The sequence below is a fragment of the Bos mutus genome, chromosome 18 (assembly GCF_027580195.1).
Source record: "Bos mutus isolate GX-2022 chromosome 18, NWIPB_WYAK_1.1, whole genome shotgun sequence".
In the NCBI taxonomy this organism is placed as follows: Eukaryota; Metazoa; Chordata; class Mammalia; order Artiodactyla; family Bovidae; genus Bos; species Bos mutus.
In genome coordinates this window covers 15517970-15545775 of record NC_091634.1, presented here as the reverse complement: position 1 = coordinate 15545775, position 27806 = coordinate 15517970, and the positions used below count along the sequence as shown (strand labels likewise).

General features: G+C 38.2%; 1 protein-coding gene and 1 non-coding gene across 2 annotated transcripts; one reads left to right on the top strand and one right to left on the bottom strand.

Moving 5' to 3' along the window:
- Window positions 1-27781, bottom strand: ZNF568 (zinc finger protein 568). Its single transcript, XM_070387889.1, is given in 9 exon segments — window positions 1-1579; window positions 1581-2983; window positions 6198-6293; window positions 6557-6683; window positions 20607-20665; window positions 22943-23215; window positions 23725-23888; window positions 26301-26369; window positions 26490-27781. Coding segments are annotated over 6 exon segments (1779 nt in total). The 5' UTR covers window positions 22977-23215; window positions 23725-23888; window positions 26301-26369; window positions 26490-27781; the 3' UTR covers window positions 1-1519.
- LOC138991868 (small nucleolar RNA SNORA25) lies at window positions 14273-14399 on the top strand. The gene has a single exon (XR_011467766.1). It is a non-coding gene; the product is annotated as a small nucleolar RNA SNORA25 (small nucleolar RNA).
- Window positions 27782-27806: the final 25 nt, after the last annotated feature.

The following is a 27806-nucleotide window of genomic DNA, read 5'->3' as shown; positions in this document are numbered from 1 at the left end:
TTAATTTCATATTAATTAGTAAACAGGATTATCACTTTTAATTACTAATTTTCTGGAAATATTTTTGACAAAACAGTTCAGCATCTGATAGAGCACATGAATCTATTATAACACTTTTCTCTATGCATTGTCATCCCCTAACCCATAAATTCTGTGAAGTAAGTACAAAAACAATATTAAGACATCCATTATCACCATCATGTATCATTAACTTTTCAGATTCATTTTATATGCTATTCATCTCTTTTTAAGGCATAAAAATTACAAGTAAAGCTAAAAGCCCCCTTCAATCAACACCCTGAATCCTAATCTCCTGCCAGAGACAACACTATCAATAATTTAATGTGTTCTTTTTAATCCATTTAAAATAGTTTTACATACATATTTCAGTAATAAAAACATAGTTCTATTTTTTGTGAATGACTTCACTCCAATTTACATGAATGTTATTTTACAGTATGCTTCAGCTAGATCTTAATTTTTTCCCACTCAACATTATTTTAGATAACAACCCATGTTACACAATACAGACCAAGTTCATTACTTTTAACTGCTGTATACTATTCCTTATTTTAATATCACATTTTATTCATTAGCCCTTCAATATATAGGTTGTTTTCTATTCAGATATATATATTTCTTATGCATAGTTGTGAATTTCTTTAGGAAGTCTATCCAGAAGAGAAACTACAGGGTCCTTTTAAAAAATGTTTCCCTGCCTCAAAGTCACAGACAGCATCCTGTTATTTCCTTCCAAGAAGTTCAGAGTTTGGCTGTTCACATTTCAGTGTTCAAATCCTCTGGAATTCTGTTTCTTTATATGTTGTAAGGTTGTATGTAATTTTATTTTCCCCAGTATGGAGATTCAAGTACTCCAACTATTTTTATTGACTAGGCTGTTCCTCCTACTGATTTATGATGTCATGTCTAATACACAACAAGTTCGCATATATTCACGGGTTTATTTCTAGGCATTCTATTCTGTAAAACTTTTCTATCTACCTATTAATGTACTAATATTACACACTATTAAATGACCATAACTTTGCTATACATGTAGTATATGGTAGAAGATATGTCCTCTCTGTTCTTTTTCAATATTATCTCAGCAATCCATAGACTTTTATTTCATATGAGGTTTAGAATCATTTTATAAAGATCCTAGAAAATTCCTGTTAAATGTTTGGAACTCTACCAGGTCTAGAGATTAAGTTGGGAAGAACAGACATTTTATAATACTGGGTTTTTCCATCTACATTCTCTCCTTTACTCCAATCTTTTGCCCTTCAATAAAGCTTTATAATTTTTTCAAAAGAATCTTGTTCATTTTTTGAGATTATGCCAAGATATTTTAAAGTTAAGTAAAGCTTGGGTTGAATTTAAAAGAAAGTCTTATTCATTTAGTACACTCGGCGTTTCTCACCTGTATGACCTCTCTTATGTATAGAAAGGGATGCTCTTTGAGAGAATGCTTTTCCACATTCATTACATTCATAGGGTTTCTCACCAGTGTGAATTCTCATATGTATAATAAGTAATGAGCATTGAGAGAAGGCTTTTCCACATTTATTACATTCATATGGTTTCTCCCCTGTATGACTTCTAACATGAAGAGTAAGGGATGAGATTCGAGAAAAAGCTTTACCGCACTCATTACATTTAAATGGTTTCTCTCCAGTATGAATTTTTTCATGTTCAAGGAGGTTTTGTCTCTGACTGAAAGCTTTTCCACATTGATTACAATGATAGGGTTTCTCTCCAGTATGAATTTTTTCATGTTCCGTGAGATTTGATTTCTGACTAAAGGCTTTTCCACATACTGTACACGCATAGGGTTTTTCACCGGTATGAATTCTCTGGTGTCGGATGAGGTTTGACATCTGAATAAAAGCTTTCCCACATTCATTACATTCATAAGGTTTTTCTCCAGTATGAATTTTCTGATGTGTAATGAGATTTTCTTTCCTGCTGAAGGCTTTTCCACATTCATTACATTCATAGGGTTTCTCAGCTGTATGATTTCTCATGTGTACAGTAAGGGATGAACTTTGAGAGAATGCTTTTCCACATTCACTACATACATAGGGTTTCTCACCTGTATGACTTCTCATATGTATAATAAATACTGAGCATTGAGAGAAGGCTTTTCCACATTTATTACATTTATAGGGTTTCTCCCCTGTGTGACTTCTCATATGTAGATTAACAGATGACATCCGAGAAAAAGCTCTACCACATTCATTACATGCATAAGGTTTCTCACCAGTATGAATTTTCTCGTGTTCAATAAGATTTTGCTTCTGGCTGAAGGCTTTTCCACATTCCTTACATTCATAGGGTTTTTCTCCAGTATGAATTCTCTCATGTTCAATGAGATTTGATTTCTGGCTGAAGGCCTTCCAACAATCTTTACATGCATAAGGTTTCTCTCCAGTATGAATTCTCTGGTGTCTAATAAGGTTTGACATCTGAATGAAAGCTTTTCCACATTCATTACACTTATATGGTTTTTCCCCAGTATGAATTTTTTGATGTGTAATAAGATTTTCCTTCCTACTGAAAGCTTTTCCACATTCCTTACATTCATAGGGTTTCTCTCCAGCATGACTTCTCTCATGTCTGATGAGGTCAAATCTATGACTAAAATCCTGTCCACACTGATTACACTTAAAGGGGGTTATGACATGGGATGAGCAATGGTAAAATGGTTTCCCATACTTATTACATTCATAACTTTTCTTTTTTATAAAGCCTTTCTCATAACTAAATAAGTTTAAACTATGTTCAAAATCCTTATCAAGTGAGTCACATTCGAAGAACTTTTGTCTTGAAGTAACAATGTCTGAGTCCAGAGGAAATACTTTTGCAACATTTTTATATTCAACGGCATTTTCCTTATTCAGAGTTTTCTTGGAGATGGATGTGACATTCCTCACAAGGGTTTCCTGTTGCTTCTTGATCTGTTCATCAACTTTCCAAACTTCTAAAATGGAGGACCAAAAATTATGACTTTTGAATATTTCTCCTACTGCTCTATTGATAACATTTCAGAAATTTGCTAAAGTGGGGGGACTTCCCTGGAAGTTCAGTGGTTAAGACTCTGTACTTCCACTGCAGGGGGTGCAAGTTCGATATCTGGTCAGGGAACTAAGATCCTGCATGCCACACAGCACAAACAAATACACAAACACACACACACACACACAATGGAGGATTTAGGTACTTGAAAGGCAGGGAGAAGAGTGGGGCTGGAAAAAAAGAGGATGAATTTAAAGTCCGGAGTTACATACTGATTTGAAGGCAGGAACACATCTACATCATGAAGGTACATAAAGGAAAAAGAAGTCCATATGTAATTTAGAACTAGTTTCAATAATGTTCTTGAGGGCTGGAGAAGAGGAATTATGTAAAACACAGTTCATAACGGAATAAGAAAAAATAAACAAATGGAGGAGAAATGAGAACCCTTTACAGAAGAGTAAAGAAGACATTTCCAAGAAGGGTGATCCATAGGATCAAATACAGAAGAGACTTTCCTCTTTCAACATGGTGGAATTAAACATCTCTATCTTCTCTCCCTGCAAACATGAAGAAAAAACAGAAAAAGAAATATGTGTTCAATTATACTAAAAGGCAGCTAAACTGCAATTCCAAAGTATAAGGAAAGTCAGGATAGACATAAATAGGTAGGAAAGAAACCAAGAGACAGTGGCTGTTATTTCTTGTCTCAGACAGAAAGCATGGTGAACAGAGTTCTCCAAAACAGAAGGCACACCCTGTGGACAGAATGAATGAGTCATTTTTTACAACAATGGAATCTGGATGTGTTAAGACTGCCTGGTGGAACATAATCATCTTGTTCTGACCCTGTCAAAAGGTAGGAAAGACAGAACTAAATAGATGCAAATATCTGCAGAGATGCAAATAGCTATTATTCTCATATAAGCAGGATATTGACATAGGAAGGTAGAAGAGAAACTAAGTGTTAGAGAAAGCATGCAACTAATAATCTCTGATTCAGAAGAAGTGAAGAGCAAACCAACTCTTAACACAAAACTCTGTGACAGAGGAAGTCGATACAAGCAACAGAGGCTTCCTACTAGCTCAGAGTATTTTTCTAGACAATCTCCAACACTTCTTCAGTAAACAATGGGTCCAGCAGGAAATATCCTTATTCAAAGATGAGGAATGACAGTTATTCAGATCTATATGACACTACAAGAACCAAAAAATATGAATATAAAAGCTGAAAGGAAAAACTGATATTGACTGATCAATAAGTCTCATAAAGTTCGAAAGCTTTAAAGAAAAACAAACCTATGGGCATCCAGACAAACAAATCAAGTCATGTATGAAGGAAAACAATCAGGCTTCAGATTTCTCCAAGCAACATTCAAATCCAAGAAGCAGTAGGGGACTATCTAAAGTCTTCAGGGAACTGTCTACAAAAACCTCTAGAGAAGACAGTGTGACCTAAGAATTTTATACATAGCCAACTATCAACTAAATATAAAGTTTTTTTTAAAAAAGATATTTTCTTAATTTCAAAATCTCAGGAACTCTAGTTCCCACTAAATTATAAGCTCCCTGAAGACAGGACTTTGTTTTTTTTTTATTGTTTTATGCCCATATCCAGAATAGTATTTTATCTATATTGTTACAACTATTAATGCGGTTTCCTTTTCCTTATATCTTCTACTGGTTGTTGAAGTATACATGAAAACAACTGATTTTTACTTGTTAATTTGATACCTTACCATATCACTGAATTCTCTTTAAGTTTGTTGAAGTTGAATCTCTTGTGTTTTAAGGGACATCATCTTATCATCTGTAAATAAAGATGGTTTTATAGGGTCCTTTCCAATTCCATCAGCACTATTTTTTTTCTCTTGTCTATTACTTAGGTATAAACTTAGTAAGAAATTTACAAAAGGTATAAAGGAAACCTTGGAAAGCATTTCTGAAGGATACAAAACAGGCAGATCCGAATAAAGATCTTGGATAGAAAACCTTGACAGTATAAAGATGTCAGCTCTCTGAAAGTTCATTTATACTTCTGACACATTCCCAGCAAAAAAATCCAACAGGTTTTTCTCTGGAAATAGATAGTTAAATTTAAAATTCATACAGTGACGGGGATTCCCTGGTGGCTCAGTTGGTAAAGAATCCACCTGCCAATGCAGGAGATATGGGTCGGATCCCTGATCTGAGAAAATCCCACATGCTGTTGAGCAACTAAACCCGTGCGTCACAACTATTGAGACTGTGCTCTAGAGTCCAAGAGCCACAGCTACTGAAGTCTGAGTGCCCTAGAGCCCGTGCTCTGCAACAAGAGAAGCCATCACAATGAGAAGCCCGTGCACACCAAAGAAGAGTAGCAAGCCCCTGTTCACTGAAATTAGAGGAAAGCCCGCATAACAACAAAGACCCAGCACAGACCAAAAAAAAAAATCCATAATTCCTTTAATAAACTGTTCCACCTTAAAATAAAAAACACCAATAAACAAAAAATAAATTAAAAAAATAAAATTCATACGGTGAAATAAACAAGAATGGTCAGCAGGACTCTGAAAAAAAGTGTACTTAACTTGGAAAAGAAAGGGACTGAATGTGAAGGGTAAGAGAGACTCACTTTTTAATGTTACCTTTTGGATTGTTAATATTTTTTAACCAAGGGTGCCTATATTATATTTCAAAAAAATTAAAGGAATGAAAGGTGTGAATAAGCAAGGAGGAGGTAACAAGCTGTAAGTCAGAGACTTTCAAAGCTATATTGGATTGTGAGAGTTGTGAAGTACAACAGAAAGTGTGAGTATTGTTACAAAACAAATCTGAAGCTTTTCAAAATAGAAAGAAGAAAAGAAATGAAAGGGAATTTAATTCAAATATTGAACACACAAAAAAGAAAACCTGTGAATGCAAAGGAATAAGAAAGCTTAAGGATCATAGAAAGGGACACTAATCCTGAAAGTAAGGCTGTAAATGAGCTAGGAAGTTTTAGTATTTAAAATTTGAAAAAAGGAAGAGAGCTGCAACATAAGAAGAACAGTATCTAGAAGTGTCACCATAATTCAAGGCATTCATATCTTCTGTCATTCTAGAAGACTTGGAAATCTTGGAAAACGTGAAATGGTATCAACCTCCTGAACAACTGCTATGTGGCTTTCTCATTCAGACCTGTCTTTTCACTTATTCACCTGGACAGTGCCCCCCAAGCATTTCTTCTTCTACCACCCATGGCTCCTCTTCCTGCTCCAACTTGAAGATCACATCTGGTTTGGTGACTTGACAACCTATTTTGAGAGACAACAAAGGACCTGAATGTTAATGCTGGAGACAACCATCCAGATCTTGGGTTGAGTCCTGGGGACTGGAGGGCCTACGAAAGACGATGGAGGAACTTTCACAGTGATACAAAATAATTAGCATTTATTCTAAAGACTAGCACATACAATCATATGAAGACAGGAAATGCTAGTTAAAGACATATAGCAAGTTGAAGTCTTCACATATTTCAAAGACAGAATTCTATGTAAGACTGCAAAGCTATCCTTACCCACTGTGACTAGGTTGCTGTAGTTCTCCAGCATCACATCACGGTACAAGTTCCTCTGAGCAGGTTTCATTTGCTGCCATTCCTCCTGTGTGAGGTCCACAGCCACATCCTTAAATGTCACTGTTTCCTGTTAAAACACAATTTGAAGTCATCAAAGCTAAACACTGTGGTCAAAACATGCAACAACTCATTTAGCTAGTATCCAGGGTTCAGATACCATATATCAAGTTTTCTAATTTCTAAATACTTAATTTTGTATTTATACTGTGGGAGAAGATATACCATAATAGAAATACCCTGTAGGAATGTGTTATTACTTAATCAGCAAACTTATTAGTTCATCATTTATTTTGCAGGAAGCTGGAAACAGTTGTCACTGATTTGTATTGGGCTGTGACAGAGATGACACAGATATGATTCACAGGCTCAGAACCTGTCCAAGCAGTTGTGTGATCTAATAAGAAAGAGGACATGGGAATAGTAGGGAAGTAATAGACAGAAGGTAAATGGGTAACTAAATGGTGGTACACCCAGATAAAGGAATATTACTCAGTGCTAAAAAGAAATGTGCTATCAAGCCATGAAAAGACATGGAGGAATCTTAAATGCATGTAACTAAGTGAAAGAAGCTGAGCTGAAAAGGCTATCTACGGTATGATTCCACTACAACATTCTGGAAAAGGCAAAACTATAGAAACAGTAAAAAGATTAGTGGATACCAGGCATTGGAGGAGAGGAAAGAAATGAGCAGACAAAGCACAGAGGATTTTTAGGTCAGTGAAAATATTCTGTATGATACTATAATGATGGATACATGTATATATGTGTGTGTGTATATTAGTTGCTCAATCATTTCCGACCCTTGGTGACCCATAAACTGCAGCCCACCAGGCTCCTCTGTCAAGGGAATTTTCCAGACAAGAATACTGGAGTGGGTTGCCATTCGCCTCTCCAGGAGATCCTCCGGATCGAGGGATCAAACCCTGGTCTCCTGCATTGCAGGCAGATACACATACACACACACACATATATATATACACACACACACACCAATCTTTACCAACGAGCTACCAGGCAAGCACCCATATATATACACACACATATATATATATGTACATACATTTGTCCAAATTCATTGATTGTACAACACCAAGAGTGAGTCTGAGTGTAAACTACTGGACATTGGGTGAACATGATATGTCAATATAGGACCATCAATTGTAACAACTGTACCACTCTGATGGGGGATGTTGATAATGGGCAAGGCTATGCACCTGTGGAGGCAAGGGGTATATGGAGAACCTCTGTACCTTCCTCTCAACTTTGCTGTGAACTTGAAACTGCTCTTTAAAAGCAAACAAACAAAAAAATATATATAAAGAGTTATAAACCATTATCAAGTGGGCTTTATCCCAGGAATGCTGATTTAACAATACTGATTTAACATCTGAAAATAAACTAATGTAATACACAATGTGGACAGAATAAAGAATAAATTCATATGATCATCTCAACAGCTGCAGAAAAAGCACTTGACAAAACCCAATACTTTTTCATGAGAAAAATGCTTACACCTGTTAAAAACAAGACAACAGGCCCAAAATGGAGTCACTTATGCTAAGCCTCATGTCACCAAACTGAGACTTAATTAGTTTCAGCCTCTCCTAGAACTGGACTATTAAACCAGCCAAGCAGAAATCACCTGATGATCATTAGTGAAGTAATCTGTCTGATAAACCCTATCATCCCCTAAGGGAAAGTAATCGGGCCAGAACCAGTCTGCTTTTTGCTACTGTAACTTCCTTGCCCCTTTCCCTCTGCATGTAAAATTAACTTGGTATATAGCTCCTCAAAGTTCCTGTATATCTGCTAGATTGGAAGTTCTCTGACTCATGAATCATGGAATAAAGCCAGTAAGATCTTCAAAATGTACTCAAGTTGAATTTGTATTTTAACACACCCTTTGACTTGGCCCATGTACTCCAGTGATCGGGCAAGTGAAGAGCTTGCCCCAGGAAGCTGCTCGCCCATTCACCTGAGTGAACACAATCTGGAGGAGCTGGGAGCCCATCCCACAGCCTGTGTCAAGACCAGGTGATCTGCAGCCCAAAACAGAGCCCAAAGTCCACAAAGTCAACCTGTATAAGAATAAAGACCTGTTGTTCTACTCAGAAAAGAAGCAGAAAAGCTGAAAAGAAACCTGATTTAACACATAGTTGATTGAAAATTTTTCAAAGAACTAAGCTCTCAAAATGAAACTGGATTTAGATATTTTTATTGGTCAACGGGCTGTAGAATCTGACATCATGAGTTCAAATCCTGGCCTCAAAATTTACTAATTGTGTGGGAATTCCCTGGAAGTCCAGTGGTTAGGACTTGGTTCTTTCACTGCCTTGGCCCAGGTTCAATCCCTGATCAGGGAACTAAGATTCCCATAAGCCTCTCAGCATAGCCAAAAAATTTTTTTTTCTTTTTTTAACGAATTGTGTAAACTCAACAAATAGCCAAATTTGAACCTCATCTGTAAAGTGGCATTTTCCTCAAAGGGTTGTTATGAGGACTAAATGAGACCAAAAAATGTGAAAAAAGCAGAACTGAGCCTGGCACCCAGTAACCATTTAATAAATGTTCCAGGAATAAATAACCCTTATTGGGCTTTCTTGGCAGTTCAGACAGTAAAGAATGCACCTGTAATGCAGGAGATCTGGGCTCGATCCCTGGGCCAGGAAGATCCCCTGGAGAAGGAATGGCTACCCACTCCAGTACTCTTGCCTAGAGAATTCCAAGGATAGAGGAGTCTGGTCCATAAGGTCACAAAGAATCGGACATGACTGAGTGACTAACACTTTCACTTTTCATGGAATATGAACCATTAAAAAAATAGGGAACAACAAAAACCGTGTTTTTCACTACCTCTAGTAAATTACCATTTGAACATCTTTCCAACTAACTAGTGTATGAGCATAAATTTCATATCCAAAAAGACTTGACAGAAACTGTAAAACAAGTAACAAAAGTAAATATGGGTTAATTTCTAACTGTATACAATGATGAATCAGTGCTTTATAACAGTCTATTTTCCTAAGATATTGATGCTCTTTACATGTATATATGCCAAGGATTCCATTTTTGGAGCAAGGAACAAAGGGGATTGTCAAAAAACATAAATTTAATTTGTGTCATTAAATTTTTGTTTTATTTTCCTATCAGACAGAACCAAGAAAAAGATGAGAATCACCCTAGCCCTGACAGGAAGCCTTAACATTTCCAGAGGTCCTGCTGGTAATCACAGCAGTCTCCTTCTCCTTCATTTTTAAGATACTTAACATGATAAATCTTTTTTAGAAATAAAGTTTACAGTGAAGCTAAGCTAAGCTAAGTCACTTCAGTCGTGTCCGACTCTGTGTGACCCCATAGACGGCAGCCCATCAGGCTCCCCCATCCCTGGGATTCTCCAGGCAAGAACACTGGAGTGGGCTGCCATTTCCTTCTCCAGTGCATGAAAGTGAAAAGTGAAAGGGAAGTCGCTCAGTCGTGTCCGACTCTTAGCGACCCCATGGACTGCAGCCCACCAGGCTCCTCCGCCCATGGGACTTTTCAGGCAAGAGTACTGGAGTGGGGTGCCATTGCCTTCTCTGTTACAGTGAAGGCATAAAGGTAATTATGTATCAATTCTATGGTGTGTATGCTGACTGGCAACTTTTTGTAAAAGGATATTTTTTCCTTAAAGTTATACAAATATTAAATAAATGTTATTCTTTCTAAAACTTGGAGCATAATACACAGTATTTTTCATGTTTTTTTCTTGGATATTATATACATTTTTATTTTCCAAATGTCTTCTACACTCAGCTTGAACAGAACTGCCTTATTCTAAAAGGTGTATTTAGAATATCTGAGATTTCAATAAATCTGAAGATTAAAGAGAATTCATATTGAATTAATAATGACAATTTTATTTTTTAAAAGTATATATTAAAAATTTACTCAAATCCTCTTCTAGGTCTCAGTAATGTTTTAAAGGTTTCTTTCTCCCATATACATCTTTTTTTCCTTTAGGATTTTGTTTCTACTCTTAACATCTTTCTTCCATTTTACTTTATTCATTTTTAAAGTTTATATATTATTTGGCTGCCCCACAGGGTTTTCAGGATCTTAGTTCCCCAACCAGGGTTTGAATTCTGACCATGGCATGAAAGTGCTGAGTCTTAACCACAGTACTGCCAGGGAATTCCCAGCTTCCATTTTATTTCTGAACTGGTTGTGGTTTGTATTAATATATAGAAATGTTATTAATTTTTGCATATTAATTTTGTGTCCATACTGTTTTGAATTCTCTTGTTTCATCTTCAGGTGCACACACACATAAATGTATCACCTAGAAATAATAATTTTGTATGCACCTTCCCAACTTTTACCTTTTTTCTCTTTTCTATATGTATATAGTGGTGGTGGTGGTGTAGTCACTAAGTCATGTCCAACTCTTGCAACCCCACAGACTGTAGCCTGCCAGGACCCTCTGTCCATGGGATTCTCCAGGTGAGAATACTGGAGTAGGTTACCATTTCCTTCTCCAGAGGATCTTCCCAACCCAGGAATCAAACACCAGATCTGCATTGCAGGCAGATTCTTTACTGACCAAACTATGAGGGAAGCCCTTTATGTATATAGAATTTTAGTAAATAAATGTGGTAGCATGAGCAATCTGGTCATATTCCTGACTTTAGTAGGAATATGTCTCATTTTCCACAGTAAATATGATTCTGGCTTTTAGCTTATTATGAATGTAGAATGATTTTTTAAAATACCATGTTAAGGAAGTATCCTTTTACTTCTATTTTATAAATATATCCTCCTAAAAGTCTCACATTCTGATTTAAGAAAAATTAGCAGTTCTATGGAGCTGATTATATTTTTTCTTGAATAGGATAAATTATATTAGTGGATTTTCTTAAAATGAAACATCTCTGTGATAGAAAAAAAATGTTTCAATTATTCTCTGATTACAGATAGTCCCTAACATACAATAGTTTGACTTATAAATTTTCCACTTTACAATGGAGAGAAAGTGAAGAAAATGTAGATACCTCAAATTTTTAATCTTTTCTCATGTTAGCTATATGTAGTAGAATATTCTCTGGTGATGCTGGGCAGTGGCAACAAGCCATAGCTCCCAGTCAGCCGATGATCACAAAGGTAAACAACCAATAAACTCGTACAACTATTCTGTACCCACTCAGCCATTCTGTTTTTCATTTTCACTAGAGTATTCAATAAATCACATGTGATATTCAACACTTTACTATGAAACAGGCTTTGTGTTAGATGATTTTCCACAACTATAAGCCAATGTAAGTGTTCTGAGCATACTTAAGGTAGGCTAAACTAAGCTACGATGTTTGGTAGGTTAGATGTGCAGGCTAAGTCCCTTTAGTCATGTCTGACTCTTTGCGACCCTATGGACTGTAGCCGATTCTCCAGGCAAGAATACTGGAGTGGAATTTGGAACTATAGCCAAATACTTCCCTGGAGGAGGGAATCTGGCTATAATTTGCTTCAAAATATTGTTCATTTTTTCCACAAAGGATTGGGGGTCTCCTGCTTGAAGGGAATCTTTCATCCCCAAGCTTTCAGCTACTTGTTGAGTAATTTTAGAGTTAAAGGCAGGTTCAGTATCACTTTGTATAAATTGAGATAATCCGAAATGTGGGATTATCTCCTAAAGCAAGTTTTTTGTTACCTTCAAGACCTGTTCTGTCTGTGTGGGAAAAGTTTCTATTCATCCAGTGAATGTGTCTTCCATTACTAATAAATATTTGCATCTTCTGGACTTGGGCATCTTATTAAAATTAATTTGCCAATTCTCCTCCATGTTGCTTCCTCAGTGATGAATAGGTCTAACTAGTGGTGGAGGGGGTGATGCTGTTCTAGGATTATTTTGTAAACATGTGTCACATGATTTGGTAACCTAAGCCACCACCATTTTTATTCCTTTGCTTACAAACAACTTTGCAATAAATTTCAAAGGGCTTTCCAAAAAGCCTTGTATCCATAGTGGGTGGTTTCACATAAAGTCTTGATTACTTTCCATTGCTGAACTTGTGGAAACATAAGGTTAGATGTATTAAATATTATTAAATATATTTTCAATTTATAATATTTTCAAATTATGATGGGTTTAACAGACGTAAGTCAGGAAGGTCTGTAGTCTATAATTCTTTGCAATTCCAATTAAAATCCCAACGGGTTTTTTTCCTTAGATAGGAAATAAACTGATTTTAAAATTCAAAGAGAAGCATACAGGTCCCAAAGTAGCTGAGAAATTTCTTAAAAACTAGAACACTGTTTGTGCAGATCCCTATCAATCAAACAGGGTTACTATAAAGTAATTAAAACAATGTAAACACATATACACACACAGAGTATAGTACTGGTATGCTGCTGCTGCTGCTAAGTCACTTCAGTCATGTCCGACTCTGTGTGACCCTATAGACGGCAGCCACCAGGCTCCCCCATCCCTGGGATTCTCCAGGCAAGAACACTGGAGTGGGTTGCCATTTCCTTCTCCAATGCAGGAAAGTGGAAAGTGAAAGTGAAGTCGCTCAGTCATGTCCGACTCTTCCCAACCCCATGGACTGCAGCCTACCAGGCTCCTCCATCCATGGGATTTTCCAGGCAAGAGTACTGGAGTGGGGTGCCATTGCCTTCTTCGATAGTACTGGTATAGATGTAGACAGATTAAAGAAACAGAATAAAGAGCCTAGAAATGGGCTTCCCTGGTGGCTCAGTGGTAAAGAATCCACCTGCCAACGGAGGGGACATGCGTTTGATCCCTGGTCCAGGGAAGATCCTACATGCTAGGGAGCAACTAAGTCTATGCACAACTACTGAGCCCACATACCACAACAACTGAAGCCTGCATGCTCCAGAGCCTGAGCTCAGCAACAAGAGAAGCCACTGCAATGAGAAACCCTGGTACCGCGACAAAGAATAGCTCCCACTTGCCACAACTAAGCAGAGAAGGCAATGGTACCCCACTCCAGTACTCTTGCCTGGAAAATCCCATGGACAGAGGAGCCTGGTGGGCTGCAGTCCATGGGGTTGCTAGGAGTCGGACACGACTGAGCAACTTCACTTTCACTTTTCACTTTCATGCATTGGAGAAGGAAATGGCAACCCACTCCATGTTCCTGCCTGGAGAATCCCAGGGATGGGGGAGCCTGGTGGGCTGCCATCTATGGGGTCGCACAGAGTCAGACACGACTGAAGTGACTTAGCAGCAGCAGCAGCAAACACAACTAAGAAGCCCGAACACAGCAATGAAGGCCCAGCACAGCCATAAATAAATAAATAAACGTTTAAAAACTAAATAGCCAAAAAATAAATAAAAAATAAAAAAATAAAAAAATAAAAAATAAATAGCCTAGAAATGATTAAGCATGTATATGGTAAAAGTGGCATCACAAAGGAAGTATTTATTTAACAAACAGTATTGGAACAACTGGTCTCCTACATGCAAAAATAATTTTACTGATATAATTAGCAGCCAATTCCTACCTTGGACCAATTACAAAATTGAATTCCAGGTGGATCAAAGACTAAATACGGAAAACAAAGGTTTGAAAAGAAACTATCTCTATATTGTAATATTAAGAAAGATATCTTAGAAAAGACAACATTGGCAACTCATGAAAGAAGATTTCATTAATGTTGCACAGGTCATTTCAAAGAGGGCTTATGAGACCAAAACCGGGAGCTCTTAATGCTGTGACCAAAGATTGAAGTTCTCCATAGAATATTACAGTCACTCAAAAGTGCTATGTTTTCCTAAGGAGATAAGATTTAACCACTCATATACAGGACTGGTGATATACGAAAGTAAAAATAAATGTCCCCCAAGTTTAACAACAATAAAAATTAATGTTGCATATTAATTTTGATTGAATTCTTATTGTATGCCATACTTGTCATAGGCTAGATATAACTACTCAAATTTAAAGTTTATATACAACAAAAGATACACGATAATATGTAACTGACAAATTAGGAGACAAATTAGAAATTAGAAGATACCTGCATAAATCCTAATGCTGAAGCACGCATTCTTAAAATTCCTTAATTTCAAGTGGAAAAAGGACTAACAACATAAAATGGACAAATAAAAAAATAAATAAATAAAATGGACAAATAATATGAACAGTCAATTGGCAAAATTTACATTTCTTCACTTAGGAGTGGATTTCCATTTGTACAGTATCATAAGAGTGTGGTCCTAGAGTCAGGCTGAGTGGGTTTAAATCCTCTTTATTATATACTTCATGCATGAAGTTATGAAAGTTTTTTAATCTCTGTGCTTCATTTCCTTTTTCTGTAAAAATTAAAATAATATCGACTTCACAAGCTTCTGGTAATGATTACAGGAAATAAGCTATGTAAAATTTATAGCACAAAATAACTAGTACATAATAGGTACTCAATAAAACTATTATACTTATTGAAGATTTTTTTTACCTGCTATGTAGTCTATTCAAATATAAATAAATCTGCCATGGAATATAATTTTAACCATATTCTAGAACGAGTTACCCCACGTCCGAGGTTGGGGCGGCGGCCGAGAGTGCCAGGCTGCGACGGCGCGGGAACGGTGAGAGGAGCTACCCCGCATCCAAGGTCAGGGGGGCGGCTGGGAGGAGCTACCCCACGCCCCCACGCCCAAGGCCAGGGGCGGCGGCCGGGAGGCCGACCCCACATCCAAGGAGCCATGGCTGCGTGGGCGCAGGAGGGCCTAGAGGAGCTATCCCACGTTGAAGGTCAGGAAGGGCGGCGATGAGCAGATACCCCTCGTCCAAGGTAAGGAGCAGCGGCTGCGCTTTGCTGGAGTAGCCGTGAAGAGATACCCCACGCCCAAGGTAAGAGAAACCCAAGTAAGATGGTAGGTGTTGCAAGAGGGCATCAGAGGGCAGACACACTGAAACCATAATCACAGTAAACTAGTCAATCTAATCACACTAGGACCACAGCCTTCTCTACGTCAATGAAATTAAGCCATGCCCATGGGGCAACCCAAGATGGGCAGGTCATGGTGGAGAGATCTGACAGAATGTGGTCCACTGGAGAAGGGAATGGCAAATCACTTCAGTATTCTTGCCTTGAGAACCCCATGTACAGTATGAAAAGGCAAAATGATAGGATACTGAAAGAAGAACTCCCCAGGTCAGTAGGTCCCCAATATGCTACTGGAGATCAGTGGAGAAATAACTCCAGAAAGAATGAAGGGATGGAGCCAAAGCAAAAACAATACCCAGTTGTGGATGTGACTGGTGATAGAAGCAAGGTCCGATGCTGTAAAGAGCAATATTGCATAGGAACTTGGAATGTCAGGTCCATGATTCAAGGCAAATTGGAAGTGGTCAAACAAGAGATGGCAAGAGTGAACGTCGACATTCTAGGAATCAGAGAACTGAAATGGACTGGAATGGGTGAATTTAACTCAGATGACCATTATGTCTACTTCTGCGAGCAGGAATCCCTCAGAAGAAATGGAGTAGCCATCATGGTCAACAAGAGTCTGAAATGCAGTACTTGGATGCAATCTCAAAAATGACAGAATGACCTCTGTTCGTTTCCAAGGCAAACCATTCAGTATCACAGTAATCCAAGTCTATGCCCCAACCAGCAACGCTGAAGAAGCTGAAGTTGAACAGTTCTATGAAGACCTACAAGAACTTTTAGAACTAACACCCAAAAAAGATGTCCTTTTCGTTATAGGGGACTGGAATGCAAAAGTAGGAACTCAAGAAACACCTGGAGTAACAGGAAAATTTGGCCTTGGAATACAGACTGAAGCAGGGCAAAGACTAATAGAGTTTTGCCAAGAAAATGCACTGGTCATAGCAAACACCCTATTCCAACAACACAGGAGAAGACTCTACACATGGACATCACCAGATGGTCAACATCGAAATCAGATTGATTATATTCTTTGCAGCCAAAGATGGAGAAGCTCTATACAGTCAGCAAAAACAAGACCAGGAGCTGACTGTGGCTCAGATCATGAACTCCTTATTGCCAAATTCAGACTTAAATTGAAGAAAGTAGGGAAAACCACTAGACCATTCAGGTATGACCTAAAACAAATCCCTTATGATTACACACTGGAAGTGAGAAATAGATTTAAGGGCCTAGATCTGATAGATAGAGTGCCTGATGAACTATGGAATGAGGTTCGTGACATTGTACAGGACACAGGGATCAAGACCATCCCCATGGAAAAGAAATGCAAAAAAGCAAAATGGCTGTCTGGGGAGGACTTACAAATAGCTGTGAAAAGAAGTGAAGCAAAAAGCAAAGAAGAAAAGGAAGGATATAAACATCTGAATGCAGAGTTCCATAGAATAGCAAGAAGAGATAAGAAAGCCTTCTTCAGAGATCAATGCAAAGAAATAGAGGAAAACAACAGAATGGGAAAGACTAGAGATCTCTTCAAGAAAATTAGAGATACCAAGGGAACATTTCATGCAAAGATGGGCTCGATAAAGGACAGAAATGGTATGGACCTAACAGAAGCAGAAGATATTAAGAAGAGATGGCAAGAATACACAGAAGAACTGTACAAAAAAGATCTTCACGACCCAGATAATCATGATGGTGTGATCATTGACCTAGAGCCAGACATCCTGGACTGTGAAGTCAAGTGGGCCTTAGAAAGTATCACTACGAACAAAGCTAGTGGAGGTAATGGAATTCCAGTTGAGCTATTCCAAATGCTGAAAGATGACGCTGTGAAAGTGCTGCACTCAATATGCCAGCAAATTTGGAAAACTCAGCAGTGGCCACAGGACTGGAAAAGGTCAGTTTTCATTCCAATCCCAAAGAAAGGCAATGCCAAAGAATGCTCAAACTACCGCACAATTGCACTCATCTCACACACGAGTAGAGTAATGCTCAAAATTCTCCAAGCCAGGCTTCAGCAACATGTGAACCGTGAACTTCCAGATGTTCAAGCTGGTTTTAGAAAAGGCAGAGGAACCAGAGATCAAATTGCCAACATCCGCTGGATCATGGAAAAAGCAAGAGAGTTCCAGAAAAACATCTATTTCTGCTTTCTTGACTATGCCAAAGCCTTTGACTGTGTGGATCACAATAAACTGTGGAAGATTCTGAAAGAGATGGGAATACCAAACCACCTGACCTGCCTCTTGAGAAACCTGTATGCAGGTCAGGAAGCAACAGTTAGAACTGGACATGGAACAACAGACTGGTTCCAAATAGGGAAAGGAGTACGTCAAGGCTGTATATTGTCACCCTGCTTATTTAACTTATATGCAGAGTACATCATGAGAAACGCTGGACTGGAGGAAACACAAGCTGGAATCAAGATTGCCGGGAGAAATATCAATAACCTCAGATATGCAGATGACGCCACCCTTATGGCAGAAAGTGAAGAGGAACTAAAAAGCCTCTTGATGAAAGTGAAAGTAGAGAGTGAAAAGGTTGGCTTAAAGCTCAACATTCAGAAAACGAAGATCATGGCATCTGGTCCCATCACTTCATGGGAAATAGACGGGGAAACAGTGGAAACAGTGTCAGACTTCATTTTGGGGGGCTCCAAAATCACTACAGATGGTGACTGCAGCCATGAAATTAAACGACGCTTACTCCTTGGAAGGAAAGTGATGACTAACCTAGATAGCATATTCAAAAGCAGAGACACTACTTTGCCAACAAAGGTCCGTCTAGTCAAGGCTATGGTTTTTCCTGTGGTCATGTATGGATGTGAGAGTTGGACTATGAAGAAAGCTGAGCGCCAAAGAATTGATGCTTTTGAACTGTGGTATTGGAGAAGACTCTGGAGAGTCCCTTGGACTGCAAGGAGATCCAACCAGTCCATTCTGAAGGAGATCAGCCCTGGGATTTCTTTGGAAGGAATGATGCTAAAGCTGAAACTCCAGTACTTTGGCCACCTCATGCGAAGAGTTGACTCATTGGAAAAGACTCTGATGTTGGGAGGGATTGGGGGCAGGAGAAGAAAAGGATGACAGAGGATGAGGTGGCTGGATGGCATCACTGACTCGATGGACGTGAGTCTGGGTGAACTCCGGGAGTTGGTGATGGACAGGGAGGCCTGGTGTGCTGCGATTCATGGGGTTGCAAAGAGTCGGACACGACTGAGCGACTGAACTGAACTGAGAACGAATTTAGGTCTGCATGTCCAGAAACATAGGCAGTCCATTTCTAGTTGATAATCCAGACCAAACGTCTGACTCTGGCATCTGAGAGGAACTACATAAATTTTTTGAAAGCTTAGAGTACCCTATATGTAGATCGTAACTCATTACCTCAAGGTTTTTACTTTCTAAAGAAAATTCACAAAGAACTATTTGGAATCCTCTAAAAGATAATCATTACCCATGAATTCAAAATACATCTAAAAAAAAAATCTATCTATACAAATCTGACAGTCTGTTTCTTGTGACATTTTTATATTTTAAAGTATTTACTGGCCACTTGCATTTTTTCCAACTGCTTGCTCATGTTCTTCACCCAATTATCTATATTCTTAATTACTAATTTTTAAGAATTATTTGTTGTTTTCTTTTTAATTTTTGGCCACATGCTGAGGCATATGGGACCTCAGTACCCCAACCAGGGATTGAACCTACACCTGCCACAGTGAAAGGTGGAGTCTTAACTACTGGACCACCTGGAAAGTTCCAATATACTTCTATATTACAAAAACTGTTTACAGTTTTGCCTTATTACAGTGTTTATGGCAGGTTTATTGAAGAGAAGGATTAATTTTGTGAACACGAATAAGGCATCTTCTCTTTTATCAGTTTTATATGCTAAACTAAAAAAGTAGGCCAATGAATACAGTTAACAAAAGAAAGTGATATAGATAATAATTATTAACAATATTTATCATTTATGGAGCACTTACTGTGTGCATTTAGCCCTCCCAATATTCCTATGGGATAGGTACTATTATTATTTCCATTTACAGATGACGTAACTAAGGCCAAAAAGATTAAGAAAATTGCCCATAATCATGCACTTAGTAGGGAGAAGGCAATGGCACCACTCCAGTGTTCTTGCCTGGAGAATCCCATGGACGGAGAAGCCTGGTAGGCTGCAGTCCATGGGGTCACACAGAGTCGGACATGACTAAAGCGACTTAGCAGCATGCACTTAGTAAGTCACTCAGCCAAGATTTGAACCCAAGTCTGTCTAGGCCCAGAAAAATCACTCTGCCAAAAGGAGAAATAACTGGATAAGCCACATGATCATATGGTCAATAGAAGTGCATATGTGTGTTTCAAGATGGAAAAGATACGAGCTGAGAAAAAAAGAGCCAGTGAAGTGGAAAATATTTAAAATATAACAGCGTGAGGGATTCCAGAGTTGGAAACAAAAAGAATCAACAGCAGAGGAAAATGAGTCATTTTGTAAAAATATAAAGAACACTGTTATCTTTTGAGACCATTAAAAAAAAACATGAAGAGCTATGGATATCAGAACTACAAAAAATTTTGTCATAGAATATTAGTATATATTTTAGCTCAACTTTAAAAATCTCAACTGAAGAAAATATTAGATCATTTTAAAGAAATATTCAAATTACTCTGCCATATAATTCTAATTTTTAATCTATGACCAAGAAAGACTTTTAATAAACTGAGCTTAAAATCACTAGAATTATGGAATTGTTTTGGATTTCTTTTTGATCTGGGTGTCAATGAAAAGTTTTTTTCTTTCCTGAATTATAAGTTTTTTCCCTCAAAAACAGAGTAAACTATTGGATGAACTTTATGTTTCAATTTGCTTTTGCTTCTCCAGATCATACTCAAATTTGAACTCAAGTTTTATAACCCTGTATGGACCTGTTTATTCATAGCCATATCTCACATCTCCCCTGGTTCTGATCTTCTAGCTGTGTTTTTCCTCACCATGATTTTTGACTCATTTTTTTCCAACTTACTGATAGGTTAAGGTAACTCATTGCAACTGGTTGTAAAATAATACAGGAAACAAATACATGCTTAAAACATACAAGAGAACTGGCCATATCCTCTTCTTCCTGGAAAAGGGCAGAGTCTGGAGAATGCCAAGCTGAGGAAAAAGAAATAAAAACCTATTTATTTTAAAGCTCCAGATAAAGGACTACAGAAATCTTCAACATCAGCTACAAGATTACCTGTAACGACCCTCAGAGCTTTGAGAAATATTAACCACCACCAGGCTACAGACACACTGAACTGTACACAGATGGCTCATAATTTTAATCCTATAGAATTCTATGGGAATTTCTAGAGGGCTAAGTCTAGGGTGCCCAATGAATCTATTTCCATAGGATCCTGATATAAGGATCCTATTCCTAATAGGAGACATATTAAGTACATAATAATAAATACTACAGAGATCTAAGGATTAAATTATTTATGAAGTACTATAAAGAATTTGGAAAAACTTTAATCATATACAGGTTATAGGCACTGTGGAATATTCATATGATGAAATGAAATACAGTTATAATTCTAAACACATTTTAAAATAACTTAATTGACATTTTTTACCCTAAAAAATTCAGGTCCTTCAGGTTAGAAATCAAACTGAACACTTGTATTTATTTCTGTTCTCTCTGAAACACAAGCAAAATGAAAGAAACAAAAGAAAAAAATCTCACAAGGACAAAGAATATAGAAGACTTCGACAGATAAGAGATGTCAACACTTACTTTTCCAGTAAGCAGCCTCAGGTGACCTCTGAAAATGGTGGGCTATTTACTCAACCCAGAAAACCCCACAAAATCATGCAAATCAAGAGGTTCAAATCTTTGTGTTCACTTTAAGAACACTCGTGAAACTGCCCAGGCCATAAAGGGTATGCATATCAGAAAAGCCACCAAGTATCTGAAGGATGTCACTTTAAAGAAGCGATGTGTGCCATTCCTTCATTACAATGGTGGAGTTGGTAGGTGTGCATAGGCCAAACAGTGGGGCTGGACGCAGGATCAGTGGCCCAAAAAGAGTGCTGAATTTTTACTCCACATGCCCCAAAATGCAGAGTAATGCTGAACTTAAGGGGTTAGATGTAGATTCTCTGGTCATTGAGCACATCCAGGTGAACAAAGCCCCCAAGATGCAGCGCAGGACTTACAGAGCTCATGGTTGGATCAACCCACACATGAGCTCTCCCTGCCACATTGAGATGATCCTTACTGAAAAAGAATGGATTGTTCCTAAACCAGAAGACAAAGTTGCACAGAAGAAAAAGATATCCCAGAAGAAACTGAAGAAACACAAACTTATGGCCTGGGAATAAATGCTGCAAAAAATAAATGCAAATAAAAGTTAAAAAAAAAAAGAGAGAGATGTCAACAAAATTTTGAAACCTAGAGAGCAGACAGATGACTGGTTTCTAACTTAGAGAAGGGTGAAGCTTAACTGAGCTTCATGTTGGGGAAACCATGGCGGAACACTTGAAAGCCTCAGGAATAGAGGCACTAGTTACTTCTGCAAGCAGAAGATTGGGGTGGGGCTGAAATACAAGGAACTAAATATAAGGTGGGGTTGAAGCAATGTAGAGAAAATAAGGGAATTAAGTGAAAGCTGTCGGTATGAAAGATGAGGTACTTCCCTCAACTTTTTTCCTTTGTTTGCCTCCCAGCGTTCCAGCTTATACTCCTCAATCTGTCTAGGACTTCTTGCTGGGAAAATTGACTAGTTCAAAAGAAAATGCATATAGATCCTGACACTGGTCAACCTTCAACCTCCAACAAAACACCCTATTAGAAAGAAGAGAAAGAACAGTGGGTGGGAGTCAGGATGGGGAGAAGGTGATGAGGAAGGGGTTAGGCAGAAAACAGATAAATTCTCACCTCCACTGTCAAAAGTCAATAGGAAATATCTAAAACAGAAATCAAACATTAGCAGTATGAGGATGTTATTCAGGAAAGCAGAGCTGAATACCAGAATATCCAGGAAAAAAATGTTCCAAGTAGTTGCTGATGGCTAATGGGAAGAGGGTATGGGAAGGAATGGAACAGGAAACTTTTGTTTATAGTTATATATTTAACAGCACTTAAAAAAATCAAAATGTATTTAAGAAAAATATAAAGTACATGAAAAATTTATTTAAAAAGCACTTGTCAAGTGAATAAAAACCATCGACAAAGGGACTTCCCTGGTGGTCAAGTGGCTAAGACTCCATGGTTCCAAAGCAGGGGGCCCAGGGTTAATCTGTGGTCAGAGAAGTAGATCCCAAATGCCTCAACTAAGACCTGGTACAGCAAAATTATAAAACAAAACATGATTTCTTGGTAGGAGTACTGAACTTCTCCTTTTACATCCTCTCTCCTAAATTCTGCTCATCTCTGAGCCACCTCACCTGTCCTTTCCATCATCCGAGTCAAACGCTTCATTGTCACACTGCTACTGTTGATCTCTGAAGGTTAAGAGGTACTTCAGTCCTTCCACAGTCCATACAGAGGGGTTAAGATAGGGTGCAGGTCTAGAAATTCCAGGGTCCACTGTATCTCAGGACTCCCCAGCTGGTGGGGAAGATCTCAGATCAGGAAGTCTCCTTTCATAACAGATACCTGCTCTTCATGCTTCTTTCTCCTTACATCACAGATCTGTCTTATCTTTGTGGAGCCAGGACCTGTGGGTTTATGATATAAATCCAATTTACCTGATGTCTTCTCACTGCATCCCTATCCCTATGGGAACTAGCCTTCAAGGTACCCCCAGGGATCACTATCTTCTGGTATTCATGTTTCTCATACACCCCTCCCATACTGAATAGGGTTGACCTGTCTAACCAATAGGATATTGCAGAACGACAACGTGTGACTTCCAAGGTTAGGTCATAAAAGACACTGTTGTTTCTGTCTTGCACATTTTTGGATCATGTACTTTGGATGAAGCCAGCTACCATAACATGAAGATATTCAACCAGCCCTAGGGAGAAGCTTCTGCCAGCAACCAACACCAATTTGCTAGCCATCTTGGAAGCAAATCCTCCAGTCCCCACTAGCCTTCTGATGACTGCAGCTCTGCCAACAACTGGATGCAACTTCATGAAATATCTGAGCCAGAATACCCTCCCCATTTCCCACAAAGTTGAGATAATGTGTTTATTGTTGTTTAAGCCACTAAATTTTGAGTTACCTTATTACACAGTAATAGATAATTAATATAGTCCCAAACAACTGACTTCCTTGCTTGTAATTCACAGTTCCTGGAGTCACTGACCAGAGATACTGAGATAGCAGGAGTTTGGAAGACAACTCAGACTCAGCAACTCAGGTTGAACCAATAGAAACACCAAGAGTCTAGAAACAAAGGGGATAAAAATAGTCAGGTTCACATAATATCTCCTCCTCAAATATCTTTTGTGAGCATAAAGGTATAGGCCTAATGCAGTGACAGATATAAAGCTGAGTCAAAAAACATTCAGATTTTCAGCAACCCCAAACTTGGAGTGAAAGAGAGTTGCATTAAAAGTCCAGCTATTCCATTTCTTATCTATCTTGACAACTGAGGTAAATAAGAGTTGCAATTTAGGATTCCCATACTCATTTGAAATGAGAACTATACTCATGTCACATGATATTAATTTATCATCTATGGTAAAAAAAAATCATACACAAGAGAGGAGACTAATCCTTGTTCTGTATGACAGAGAAGAAATAAAAACAGAAAACATTCAATTATAATAAATTTTGAGAAGCATTATGCCTGGGATATACTCCTAATATCCCTCACACCATTTCTATGTTTTTACAAAGTCCATTATCACTAACAAATTATGTAATTTATCATGCATGTTGTCTATCTCCTCATATAAAATACATGAAAACAGGGATTTATTTTTGTCTGTTTTGCCCCTGTTAGTAGGTGCTCAGAAAATACGTTGATAAACTGGTATAGCCACTAGGGAAAACAGTATGGCAGTCACAAAATTAAGAACAGAATTAATATACAATCCATAAATTCCACTTGTGGATATATATCCAAAAGAACTGAAAGCAGGCATTTGAACAGGTATTTGTACACTCATGTCCATAGCAGCATTATTTGCAATAGTCAAAAGATAGACACAATCCAACTGTTCATTAACAGATGGATAAACAAAACATGGTATGTACAATCAATGAAATATTATTCAGCCTTAAAAAGGATGGAAATTCTGACACATGCTTTAACATGGATGAACCTTAAAGAGATGCTAAGTTAAAATACTCACAAATGGACAAATACCGTATAATCTGGTATACAGAGTACATAATGAGGTAACGTCAAATTCACAGAGACAGAAAGTAGAATAGTGGTTGCCTGGAACTGGAGGATTGTTAAGAATGGGGACTTATTATTTAATAGGTACAGAGTTTCTGTTTCACAAGATAAAAAAGTTCTATGGATGGACAGTGGTGATGGTGGCATAGCAATGTGGATATAATGCCACTGAACTTGAAAGTGGTTTCAAGAAGACTTGAAAATGGTTAAGACAGTAAATTTTTGTAGGGTTTTTTTTTTTTCCTTTATTGAGGTATAACTAATTCACAAAAAACTGCACGTTTAATGTATATATCCTGATGAGTCTGGACATATGTATCTATGATACCAATACCATGACCAAGGTACTAAACATATCCATCATCTCCAAAAATTTCCTTGTGCTGTTTAGTTTTTTCAGTAAAAACACTGAATATGAGATCTATTCTCAACATATTTTAAAGTGCATAATACCATTTTTAAAATATAGGTACTATGTCGTACAGGTCTCCAAAGTTTATTCATCTTACATAACCGAAACTTTGCACTCACTGGAAAACAATTTCCCATTTCCCTCTCTCCCAGCCCCTGGCAATAACCATTCTACTCTCTGTTTCTTTGAATCTGATTATTTTTGATAGCTCATATAAAAGAACTGTGTAGTATTTGTCCTGAAACTGGCTTCTTTTATTTCATAATGTCCTAAAGGTTCATCCATGTTGTCACAAACGGCAGGATTTACTTTTTTCTTAAGGCTGAGTAATATTCCAATGTATGCATATGCCACATTTTCTTTATCCATTTATCTGTTAATAGAAAGATGTTTCCAAATCTTGGCTATTTCAATAATGCTTCAATGAACATGGGAGTAAAGATATCATGACAGCAAATTTTATGTCATTTTTTATGTTCTCTCTACTTTCCCATAATTTTAAATACACACACATACACACAGAGTGGGCCCTTGAACAACATGGGTTTGAACTGCATGAGTCCACTGAGACACAGATTTGCTCTCAATCAATCATATTACAGTACTACTACACAATCTGAGGTTGGTTGAATCTGCAGTTGCAGAATCTAGGATACACAGAGCCAACTGTAAAGTTCTACTTGGATTTTTGACTGCAAAAGAAGGAGAGGGGATTCACATCCCCATACTGTTCAAAGGTCAACTGTATATCACAGGCAAATGAAATACTACTAATTTCAGGTAATTAAAATTAGAGGAAAGCAATGTATCAGATAAAAAAAAAACTGGGTGGATAGTTTGTAGTTCAAGTGTTCTAAAATCTTATTTAGTTTGGGTTTTGATAAACATGCATGTTAAAAACTCAAGGATAGGAAACCAAAGCAGTGGAGAGAGAAAAGGGGATAAGGTAAACCTGCTCAATTAAAAAGAACGCATAATAGAAAATAAAGCAAATTTTTATCAGCAACCACAATAAATGTAAATGAATTAAACTCACCTATTAAAATAAGTCAAACAGGATAAAAGGGGGAAAAGCCCAGCAAAATGCTCTTTATAAGAAACAGACCTGAAGTATAAAGACATAAAGGGAAGGGGTTGTAAAATGAAATGCCTGGAAAATGTAGTAACAAAACCTGAAAAACAATATTAACAGACAAAAGAGAACCGTGGACTAAAAGACATTTACCAGGATAAAGAGGCGTGTTTCCTAATGATGCAGATTGAAATCTTAGTCCCAATTCTTCACCCACCTCTAACAGGATTAGACATTCACACTTTTTGCCATCTAATTTTGCCTTGCCCTCTGACTGTGGGTGTAATTAATGTTAAGCTCAGGCATCTGTAACATTAGTATACTTGGGAGCAGAGGTTTTTATGATTATCTTGTACTCTGGTGATTCACCAACAGAAGAACATGTCCTGGTAACCACTGTCCTTTTTTCCTGAGTTGCATTAAGAACACATGTGGAGCCGGTCTGAATGGATTCTGCAGCCCAGCCCCCCAGGCAAGCCCAGCCTACATAACCTGAACACAGAGATTCTGCAAACCTGTGAATAAGAGAATAAATGCTTACTGTTGCATGCCACTGAGTTTAAAAGTGGTTTGTTAGGCAGCATTACTATGATCACAATAACTAATACAAATAATAAAAGAAGCCATAGGAAGATGAAATAATACATCTGAAAAAGATCACCAAGGGAAACTGGAAAGTAACAGAACAGGGCTAAGTATGGCTAGGGGCGGGGTGCAAAGAGCGCTGGGAAGCAGACTAAGAAAGAATGACGAACGGGGAGGAAAGACCACGTGAAACCAGATACAGAAATTTCTTTCAAGCGGTTGCCAATTATGCCAAAAGGCGACAACAGAAGTCAACTGAGGTAAGACAAGAACCACTACACATCACAATCACAAACATTTCATCACATTCACACACACTGTACATCTATCTGATAATCACACAGACAACACCGCACGTTATCATAAATCACAATCACAAACATCACATGACACAAACATCCCGTCACAAGCATTCCATCACACCCACATAACCACACCCCTCATCATCCTCACATCACAATCTCTCTCTCACACACACACACACACACAGCATCGAAACGCCACAGACCATCATAATCACACACACACTCTAATTCTCCACCAGTTTCTTGTTCTGAGAACTCCAACCACTCTCCAGGGGCGCACTCCCACCCGCAGCAACTCCGCACTGCCACTATTCCACTCGGGGCCTCCTTAAAGGCTCCGCCCGCCAGCCTCGCGCGTTGCTTCAGCCAAGAATGTTTCACGGCCTCCTTAAAGTCCCGCTCCGAGGACGCGGTAGCGTCACCTGCCGGAAACACCCGAGTGCGCATCTAGCGCGCAGTGTCTGGGACGCCGGGTGCAGGCGACACTCGGGAAGGTCAGGTGCGGGTAACTCCGAACCATCCCTCCGCGCCCGCCTCCCAACGGACGTTCCACAACACAACACCTCCCAGAAGGTCCCGC